We start from the raw sequence: 11,138 nt of genomic DNA, 5'->3' as shown, positions 1-11,138 counted from the left end.
CATAAATCTATTATTACAATATTTAAATTTAGCTTTAATCAGATCCTCTCGCCCGTTGACTATTCCACACATGTGAAAAATTTACTTCGCCGGCCCTGTTTCTATTATGCCCGTTTCTATTACTGTAGTTCAATTTTAATTTCGGTTCAATTAACTCTTCAACTTCTTCTAGTTCTAAGAATTAGAAAAAAAAAATGAAGAATAAGTTGCACCGAAATTAAAGTTGATCTGCATTGATAGAAACGAGAAATTACTCGTCAGTCTCCTAACGCGCCAAGTTCTCCGTAGGATATTCAAGCGAAGGAGTCTATTCTCGAAACCGTGGACATTACGTATGGTAATAGGCATTATTTCCTACGACGATGAGACCACGTTCTCATTGAAAACAGTGATCCGATTTCCATTCACACGTGCGCGAAACGCTTTTGCACGGTTTCGAGAATAGACTCCTTGAATTCAGAACGACGGGGAGAAAGAGGAGAAATAGAAGGAGTTAGAATCGTATCCTCCAAAGTGGCATAGGTAGGGGGCTGACGTACGGAAACTGCGATAGAGGTGCGTCTATTTTTATGGTAGATATTTAAGGTGGGGAATCCATGCGCGGTGGCGCGAGTCCAGCGGTAGGTTTCTCCAACAATAAGCGTGATCTTGCCGGGAGACAGCCAATGATCATGCCAAAGAGCGTGCGATCAGCGAGCTTTCAATCATATCGTGCATAACGTACCTTTTCTCGAGGTCGACGGGATATCTCGAGATGAGCGTGGCCCTACCGCGCGGTCGGGTCGAAGGGGAGAACACACACAGAAAAATATCACTCTGTTGTTAAGAAAAGTGATTATACACGCAATTTTCTTCTTTTTAAGCAATGATTATATCTTTAACAAAAAAAAAAAAATATTTTCTCGATAATAATCTTAAGATATATTTATAAAATTCAGAAAAACTCATTATTATATGTACTCGAAATAAAAATTTATCTTCTTTTGAAGAATATTATAAAATTGATCAAAGAAGTGACTCTGTACAATAAGCAAATCGAATTTGTTTTAATTTAATAATCTTGATTAATAATTAAACTTAATAGAACTCAGAATATATTTTGAATAAATTTGACGCTTGTGATGAACTATGAGATATAGATTTACGGATATATGAATATTTCAAATCCTTGAAATACAAGTAATTATTACTAGCTTGTACAGTAAGTATTTTTCTGTGTGCAAGGTGTTTCGCAACAAGTACAATCCGAGGAGCGAGAGTGAAAAATGCGAGAGCAAAACGTGCTACAATTTTATTTTATTACGAGTCGTCGCGTTCTCTCGTCTCCGTGCGTCTTCGAGAGGCTGCGAAAGGCACGCGAGGCGTGTGAGTTTTCAACTTCCAAGTTGCACGCTGCCCCTGTCCGCCGTTATTCCACTCGTTATCGCAGAAATTAGTTTCCATTTACATCAAAACTCAGATAATTTCATTTGTAACGTCATAACTTAGTTGAATGCGCATTCCTTTTCGTTCTAACGAGTGATGTTCAACTGAATTTTTTACCTACAATTTACGCAAGTTCGAGACCGTATGCTTTACTGATATCCATTTCTACCAACGTAGAATCAACTTTCATCTCGACTCAACTTGCTCTTCATCCTTTTTTTAATTCCAAGAATTAGAAAAAGATGAAGAGTTAATTGAGCCAAGATTAAAATTATACTGCACAGGTAGAAACGGACATGTGTGTCTTGTTAATTCACATTAAAAGTGAGATTATAAATTTGTATTGTTAACTTTGAGATAACTTTGTCACCAGTGACCAAGTAGTAACGTTGTCTGAATAAAAAATACTCACATGACTTTAGACTTCGTGTCACTCACGTAAAAATGGATGGCAACAGCTATCGTTGGTTGCTGCTATTTCATGAACTTTTTATTTCCAAACAATCGTGCTGCACACGCGCTTGTTCTGTGCGATGTCGAAGAAGCCCTCGTACATGCATACGGAGCCTGTTTTGCGTCATTCGGCGCGATAACACGCGGCACAAACGTGTACACAAGAGCGACGGACAGCGACGGCCGAGTAACAAAAACACGCTTCGCATGTGACGCGGGGCTGCAGAGCCTGTATTTTAGCGTTGAGAGACCGTTAAGTCGTCGTGAGCAGTGATGGGAAGTGATCCAGAAACGATTGGGCGAAGTTACAGACGCGGCGGACGCATCAGATTACTATGCCTTCCGATGAAATTAGCGACTTTTTGACTCTTAACGTCATAATCCAACATACATGTCTTTTTCTAACGGGGCCAATTCACGTGCGACCGTGTCTGGATGTTTGCCGAGGGGATGATTTCCGACGACACAAGTGCTACGACCTACGATTATTATGCTACGATATGCCGTATCAACGATATTTTAATTAAATTAAGTTCGTACTGCCGCGATGTATACGCTGTTAATTTACATTTAGTACGGTCGGAAATTGTGTGTTTGCTAAGTGTATCTTTAGAATAGCTTCTCATTTTAGTTTAGAAACGAGAGCGTGAGAGCCTTAGGAACGATTGCTTTTAGAGCTGGCGAGCAATTAACTTGATAGATCCTTTTTAAAAAACCTGGACACTCGATGGGATCAAGATACAACCACTGAAAGAGTTATGCTTTTTCGAAGTACTTAAGGCTTAACGCTGAATGCTATAATACTATGCGATATGTTAGTGCCTAAAAATGTTCGAGAAAAATGTGCGTCGTTAGTATGGTGCCTAGATATTTTTTCAATCTGTAACGAGCACTTGGGATGAATCGATCCTGCCATCACTGCCCGCGAGAAAAGAATAAAGGAGAAGCGAGAATGTAATATTGTAAAAGAGGAATGTAATATTGGATGCGCAACGGAATGAAATGTGGATTTGGTATAGATAATATAAATATATGTACACAGAAGATGAAAATAAGAGAATGGACGTAACACAACGGACCTATCATAAAAGACAGTGTGTGCGCTTACTAACACAACTGGGACAGCTCGTTTCCTACGGCGAACTACCCCGAGAATGTAATAGCTAGTTTAAATCTATTATTTAAGTAACTAACGATAATTTGAGAAACCGCAAAAAAGACAGTTCCGACTTTAGTGGCGCTAAGAGAGAGAGAGAGAGAGAGAGAGAGATATATATAGAAGAGAACGAGAGAGCGGGAGAGAACGAAAGAGAGTGCGAGAGAACGAAAGACAGGGAGAGCAGACGCAATCGGTCTGCGGAACGAGCGAACGTGCTTTTGTATATATGTATTGTATGCGCACATTGTACCGTATATCTAAAGTCACATTATTATCCGTACTGTAGCCGGCGGAACATTTAGTGCTAGCGAATTCTCTTGTATGATGAACGAATAAATGCAAAGTATCGTTCGATAAAACTGCGGCGAATATTCTCGTCTTTCAATGTACCCAGTCTTATGTTTCACTTTGAGCTCGCAAGTAGCACGGTTTGCGTTATTTGAATCGTATGCATGATTCATGAACGAGAGGTTCGACACTCGTTCATTCCGAACGCCGTGACGTTCGGCAAAAATATTCCATTCAATAGTCATGTCATTTATTTCGCGTAATACATCGTCGATGTCGTTACCGTTACTATAATTCATGAGCTCTTCGAGAGCCCGCAATGTGAGATGTAACGTAATTTCTACGAAAACCGCGTAACTGAGAGCGTACTATTTACATAAGAAAACGCGGGAGGTAAATGTTAGTCTTACATGGCTCTAAGCAAACTCGGCCAATATTCGAGGATATAAATCGAATTTTCTTATATTTTTTCGCGCACACGATCCTTTCTCTCCGATGTCGTTTACTTTTCTCACAATGGCTTGTTGCATATTTTTATGTCGCCGTCTCTTCCAGAGTGTTATTTTTGAAAAGGTAAGATGGGATCGCTTGCGATCCACGCATGTAAAACTTATAAATTCTTTAATATAATAGAAGTCTACCATATTGAACTAATTTTAATTTTATCGATTTTTCTTTCATACATATAATTATCTCTTCAAATTTCCAGCGGTGAATGGCTGTCGTTAGACGAACTTTCGCTTCAAAGCACTTTGCCTCGCTGGTTTTACTTTTCTTCATAAACGTTAAACATTACGAGAGTTTAATTTCGTTCAAAGCGCGATTTTTCTAAGGAACACTTAAAATCTGCACATTTATAATAAAGTTTTTCTCTTATGTTTTCTTTATTAGTCGAACTTCCAGGATGGATGTCAACCCGAGTTCGAAGAAACATTATTACAGAGGAATTGTGACTATCGCATTTATACTCATTTATATACACTGAAAATAAATATAAAATTTTACAGGGATTGTTCTATATATCTCGTCCCGTTATATTCTCTCTAACCTTCAGTTTTATCTCAACTTTTCGATGTCGCTCTTTTCTGTTCGTTCATACGCGCTTCGATTTCCGGTCTAAAATGCCTGATCAGACCCTGTACAGGCCATGCAGCGCCGTCCGCTAAAGCGCATATCGTGTGCAGTTCTATTTGTTTCGTAAGCTCCCACAGCATGTCTATCTCGTGTACCTCGGCGTTACCTTCTACAAATCTGCAAAAAAAAAAATTATGAAACCGAATAATAATATAGAAGCAACGTTTCATGAACATTGCAGTTTATCAAACATTGGCATTCTAAGAATGGATATATACACGAAGATAATCCACGAAACACATAGCTTCTATGTAGAAAGTACCCAAGAAGTCTCAAAAGTATTATCGGATAATAATTTTTTACATACGAGATAAATTGTTAATTCTTACCTTTTTAGTATTTTATACATCCAACTGATACCCTCGCGACAAGGCGTGCACTGACCGCAGGATTCGTGCTTGTAGAAACTTATCAAACGAGTGATGGCCTTGATTATGTCTGTCTGTTTATTCATCACGATTACTGCGGCCGTGCCGAACGAGCTCTGTACTCTGATGAGATCATCAAAGTCCAGCAAAACGGTGTCACACGCGCTAAAATTTTTGACTATGACTTTCGGAACGAAATCGAATTGTTAGATGACAATATCTTTATTTACCTCTTAGGAATGACGGGAGTCGAAGAACCACCAGGAATAACACCTAACAAATTATCCCATCCTCCGATTACACCTCCCGCGTGCCTCTCGATCAGCTCTTTCAGAGGAATGGACATTTCTTCTTCGACGGTACATGGATTGTTCACATGCCCAGAGATGTTAAAGAGTTTGGTTCCGTGATTGCGTGGACGTCCAAATGAGGCAAACCACGCTCCACCTCGGCGACAGATTGTCTGTGTAAATATTTTCAATAAGAAATAAATACAAAAAACGATCTTATATTAAATTAACAAATACAAGGACTAAAATAAAAGAATAAAAAATGTTAAATTAATCAATTAGAATCTTATTTTAGACCGTACATGTAAGAATACAATCAATAAATTAGAAGCTTACACCAGTCGAAGCTTTAATGCTTTTTAAATAATTTCTATGTGAATTTATATAAATTAATAAAATGTACATATATTTAATAAAATTAATTAAATATACATTTTATTAATTTTACATTTTTTACTTGCTTCTATATTTTGATCCTTTTAACCTTATAAAATAAAATATAGGAGAAAAAAATATATCAGTAACACCTACAGGCGCCACTGCTACGGTTTCGACGTTGGTGACGGTTGTGGGACATCCAAACACGCCGACGTCAGCTGGGAATGGCGGTTTTAGTCTCGGTTTTCCTTGTTTCCCCTCAATAGATTCTATAAGAGCGGTCTCCTCACCACAAATATATGCACCCGCTCCTCGTTGTACGAAGATGTCGAAATCATAGCCGGAGTTGCAGGCGTTCTTTCCGATTAAACCGGCCTGATAAGCCTCGGCTATAGCAACTTGCATGTTAGACGCCTCATTGTAAAATTCACCGCGTATGTAGATGTAAGCGGCGCAGGCTCCCATAGCGCGACCAGCGATTAAACAACCTTCTACAAGTTTGTGTGGATCGTGACGCAGTATCTCGCGATCCTTGCATGTCCCTGGCTCGCCCTCGTCGCCATTGATCACCAGGTACTTAGGCCGACCATCAGATGGTTTGTTCATAAAGGACCATTTCATCCCAGAGGGAAAGCCGGCTCCACCACGGCCTCTCAGACCAGAAATTTTAATCTCATTGATGATCCAATCGGCGCCCTTGTCTATTATTTCTTTGGTTTTATACCAATCGCCACGACTCATGGCACCCTTCAACCGCCAGTCATGTCTGCCATATAGATTTGTAAAGATACGGTCTTCATCAGCCAAGGGACTTCCTTGTTTCTAAAAAACAAAGAAAGACACTAACAATACAGAAACTTGATATTAATGCTGTGTTCAGCAGAAAAAGCACCTGAAATCAGAATTGTACGTTTATGCACAAAATATAATGTACATCTATGTGTGTATATAATGTAAACTATGTAAACTGTTTCATATATCATCTATGTAAACAATTTATAAATTATCTAAGCCTATATTCTTTGGTATTACACTAGATTGTACTAGAGTTTCTGTCCCACTTATACATTTTTATTTATAAAAAAATACTAAAGTCAGATATATTAATAAACATAAAACTTAATGACACCTTTCTATAGTGCGTTATTCAATTTATAATAATTAAATGTTTTACATTGTTTGTACTATCTATATGAAAAAGATAACTTAACCATACGAAAAAATTTCACAGAAACATAATCTCGAAACACACAGTACAATCCTGATTATAACTATTATAAGATTCTTTAATATAATTCTTGCTTTTATTTTTTCACTAGATCTAAATATATAATCCAATTCTAATAAGACTTTTACAACAATTATTAAATTGCTTTCTTTTTACTCAACACAGCCCTTATGGTCCTGTTCATTATAACTGTACTTGAAGCAGATGAAGACATGTCAAAGCTTTGTGATAAAGGAGAGAGAAGGATGTTAAAATATGAACAGATGTTGAGGTTGTTGAAACACTCTCACCTTTCCTTCCGGGGCGGCATCGGCGAGTGTTCGCTGTTGCTGACTGCTCAAACTCGATCCGAGGAGACCTTTAAATATAGTGCAATACATTTAATTACATAACCTCGTAGACTCATCGCAGCGAGGAGAAACTGTTTTCGAAGACGTGTGGGATAATGTTCGCTTTGCCGCTTTGTCGCAGATGGTTTATTCGCGATTCAAGAAAGTTCACGTAGCCGCAATAATAAGGTGGATACTTAAAACTCACCCAATTGTCTCCTCGGAATCTGAAAACAACGCACTATGGCACCCGCCATTTTGCGGAACTCGGATCCTCTCAGTGGCACGACTGAGAAATTCTCAGCCTCCTCAATCGATAAGGTCGCAGTATCGATTATCAGAACCAAATCACCGACGAGATGTCGGTGGCCAAATCAAACTCGTATCTCGTCGGTACCTGCAATCAGAGAGGTTTCTCTCTGCTGCAATGCTTTTGCAACTGTGATTTTATCAATTTCGCAGAATAATAAATATATATGTAGTATCCATATATCAGTATCAGTTTTCATATCACTAATTAATGGATATTGGTGCGCTTGGTATACGAGATTTTAAGCATTTTACGAAAAAGTATAAGTCGAAAACCGCGCTTCTCAGCTCTCAAGTTTATCTCAGTCACATCAGCGCAGTGGCGCGATCTTGCAATGAAGCGCTCAACCCACCTCAACCGCGCGCTGTTCCGAGTGAATACGTGTACCTTCGCTGTTTTGTCGCGCAAAGCGCAAAGTCTACGGATCGCTCGTTGTCGTCTGCGTCTTACGGTGCTGGCGCGTGAACCGCGTGGCCCCGTTTAAAAGACCGTCCTGCAGTGACGATGGAACGCGGACGTCGTACGCGCGATCCATTCGACCAGTGCTGATCCCGGATCACCAGATCCCTCGGCGAAACTGTCCTTACACCTGACACTCCTGACACTCCTGACGCAAGAGCAATTGGAAAATTACTAGACGGCGAGATCTGCCGCGTCATGCCTTCCAGAAGAAACAAAGGCGGCCTCCTGGCCAGGGTGAATTTCCCCCTTTACACTCTGCAGATGCTTACCAGCAGGCACATCCTAGTGGGAGGCGGAGGCGGTTCCTCCAAGACTGGCATTGCCAATGGATTTGTAAGTTTTTGCTGGTTCAGCAAGCAGATTGTCAGCTGAATCTGTCAATTTGTGACCATTTAAATGGACTATGTATTATTTAATATAATTACAACATGGTATACACATAGATTGTATTTGATTTCCTCATATTCTGCTAGTAGATTCAGTTATATTTCTGTTGGAATTTTACCGAAAAAATTTATAGCAAACATTTTGTAATTTCTATTTTCTATTTAGCTGTCTGTAATATAAATTTATCTTTTGTTCTTTTTCATAAAATTTTCTTTTTCTTCTTGATTTGAGATATCGTAATATGTCATTTAAATACAACTATTTAAATATCAGTTTTGTTATTGCAGGAAATTTTTGAATTGTCACACAACGGAATACATTTTGTTGCCGAAGAAGTGACCAGGCATGAGACAGGCCCCAGCGTAGTCATGAATTGTGCCTCACATAATAATGGCAAAAAGACATGGATAGTTGCTGGCCAAGAGAGCCATTGTCAATTGTACAATGTAAATCCCAAGGTGGTGACTTTGGAGAATGGAGAATTGATCAAAGGACCGATAGCAGTGGCTAATAAAGATGGTCTTAGGCACAGAAGAAACAGTGAAAAAGTTGAAGATGTTCACTCACCAATGGAGAGGATAGAGGAAATTAAAGATGACAATTCGAATGTCAAAAGCAAGAAACTTCAGTTAGTACTCAAGCCTGCTGATAGCGTGCAGACAGCTTTCGGGTAAGACAGTTTGCTACATTGGATGCATTTAGTATTACAACTGCTCACTAATGGCGAAGTAGTAATTGATTGGATAGTAGTGATTGATTGGATCTAAAGGTAAAAGTTACTCATATTTTACTGCTATTCAGCTGCACTTGTAGTACCGAATATATTTAAGAAACTAAGATTTATTAAACTATGAAGATTACCTTATCCCCATTCTTTTATAACGTCACCGTGAACTCTGTGCAAGAAGAGAACAAGAGAGAAAGCTATAAATATCTTTGTCGTTTAGTTGATGGACTGAGATTCATGGTGACGTCAATACAAAGAGCGTCTTGTTAATACATTCTCTGTCCACAAACTTGCCAATGAGGTAATCTTTATAGTTACACCCATTTATCGAAGAGTATTACACTCTAATTTCTAACGAGAACTTTCTTGCTTATAGAAACGGTGAGCCTTTACAAAGAGTGGTCAGGGTGAGCTTGCAAGGAACAATTATGGCCACAGGTGGCACAGATGGTAGAGTTAGATTATGGAAATTCCCACAATTACACAAATTGTACGATCTTGACGCGCACGGGAAGGAAATAGATGACTTAGATTTTAGTCCGGACGGTAATCTACTGGTGAGCATCGCTAAGGACGGAAAGGCCTTCTTGTGGAATCTCAACAATGGTACAAGAAACAAAGAGCTCACTTGGACAGTGCCGGATGGCGTAAAGTACATGTATAAAAGATGCCGATTCAGAAAATTGGCAGAAAATAAAACAAAGCTCGATCTGTTCGTGCTTTCCAACGCCATTGCGGCGAAAAATCCTAGTTTCCTTCAGTTGTGGGACGTCCATACTGGAGCCATCACCAAATCCGCTTCTTACAAGGAAGCATTGTCAGCACTAGCTGTTTCTGATGATGGTAAATTTGTGGCCGTCGGCACAATGTTTTCCGGCAGCGTTGATATATTTGTGGCATTCAGCTTGAGGAAGGCACTCCATGTTCCTGGAGCGCACAGTATGTTTGTCACCGGTCTAGAATTCTTGCCAACGAAATTAGACGGCCCCGCGATTACCAGTAACACGGAGACCGCAGTTGTCAGTATCTCCGTGGATAACAGGATTTGTGTACATAGTATACTATTTAGACGTAAGTATCTTATTGCGAACAAATAAATAGTTGCCTTTGGGGTCTATTAAAGCTAATAAACTTTGTTTTTCTTTAACCTTTTAGATACACTGCCATTCTGGTTTGTCATCATATTGATAGTCGTATGCATATGTGGTGCGTTTATCTTCTGCAGTTACCTCGGTATATGACCCACGAAATACGCGACCAAGCTAATAAAGCACGACATTATTTTTTCTTAATTATATATTAGACCGATAATTGTCCTCGCGTATGAGAGATTAAAATAAACGCAACGCACGATTTACTTATAAACAGTGGCTGCTCAAAAACATTACATAAACAGTCATAGGATTATTCGCGTAAAAGAAGGTGCTGATCGGCATCTCGTCCGATACGTACGATATAATTACGGAACACGTAACTGTGAATATGCACAGTGTTAGCGTAAGAGGTATTCTCGGTTCATTTAGCGGTTACCATTCGATCTTGATAGTTGAATTTATCGGATAGAGTATACAAACAGATTTTTTCAGAAAGCGTTTGCGCGATTTAGATGTAGACGTGACGTCAGACGGGGTGCTACTGTGATAAATAAATGTTGGAGTGCTTCCAACAAATCGGAGCTGCACCAATAGCACATTGATGTACATATAAATATTACGTTTTATCAATGTTTAGCGCAAAAGGAAGGGACAACGCGATTATTCCTCTTCCGCACGAGTACGCTTAAATGGTTTCGTTTATGGCAAGTAATTCGAGACACGCGTTTCTCGTACTTATGACGAACGATACTCTTTATCTTTTTCGTGTCACAGACGAAAATCTATAATGTATTTATGTGCTGTATCATGTATATTGACACCTACTAGTATATTTTTTCTTGATTATATATTCTTCTCTACTTTCTTCATAAAGTATATAACATACCTGAATGATAAATATTCGTAACGATTGACGCTGTACGAATCACTAGTAATTGTTATATTTTGTGAGCTTATAACAAGTACCGTTATTTATTTAGGTACTTTCTAAAGTTTCTTAATTTATTTTTAGAGCACGTGTATTTTTATCGCAAATTCGGCTATTAATGGAAATTTATCCGAATAAAATTATATATATATATGTATATATATATATATATATATTT

The 11,138-nt window shown here is 38.8% G+C and overlaps 2 protein-coding genes across 2 annotated transcripts; one reads left to right on the top strand and one right to left on the bottom strand.

Moving 5' to 3' along the window:
- Nucleotides 1–4,008: 4,008 nt before the first annotated feature.
- Nucleotides 4,009–7,359, bottom strand: LOC108750538 (NADH dehydrogenase [ubiquinone] flavoprotein 1, mitochondrial). Its single transcript, XM_018490025.1, has 6 exons — nucleotides 7,261–7,359; nucleotides 7,014–7,081; nucleotides 5,649–6,317; nucleotides 5,058–5,290; nucleotides 4,789–4,992; nucleotides 4,009–4,576 (listed from the first exon to the last, which is right to left on the bottom strand). Exons 1-6 carry the CDS (start codon nucleotides 7,307–7,309, stop codon nucleotides 4,387–4,389), a joined length of 1,413 nt encoding a protein of 470 aa, XP_018345527.1. The 5' UTR covers nucleotides 7,310–7,359; the 3' UTR covers nucleotides 4,009–4,386.
- Nucleotides 7,360–7,714: 355 nt separating this feature from the next.
- Nucleotides 7,715–11,104, top strand: LOC108750549 (prolactin regulatory element-binding protein). Its single transcript, XM_018490036.1, has 4 exons — nucleotides 7,715–8,157; nucleotides 8,499–8,881; nucleotides 9,315–10,009; nucleotides 10,094–11,104. Exons 1-4 carry the CDS (start codon nucleotides 8,020–8,022, stop codon nucleotides 10,177–10,179), a joined length of 1,302 nt encoding a protein of 433 aa, XP_018345538.1. The 5' UTR covers nucleotides 7,715–8,019; the 3' UTR covers nucleotides 10,180–11,104.
- Nucleotides 11,105–11,138: the final 34 nt, after the last annotated feature.

This window comes from Trachymyrmex septentrionalis, unplaced genomic scaffold (genome assembly GCF_001594115.1).
Source record: "Trachymyrmex septentrionalis isolate Tsep2-gDNA-1 unplaced genomic scaffold, Tsep1.0 scaffold11, whole genome shotgun sequence".
Lineage (NCBI taxonomy): Eukaryota > Metazoa > Arthropoda > Insecta > Hymenoptera > Formicidae > Trachymyrmex > Trachymyrmex septentrionalis.
The sequence above is the reverse complement of the archived record's forward strand: the minus strand, read 5'-3'. Positions and strand labels throughout refer to the sequence as shown.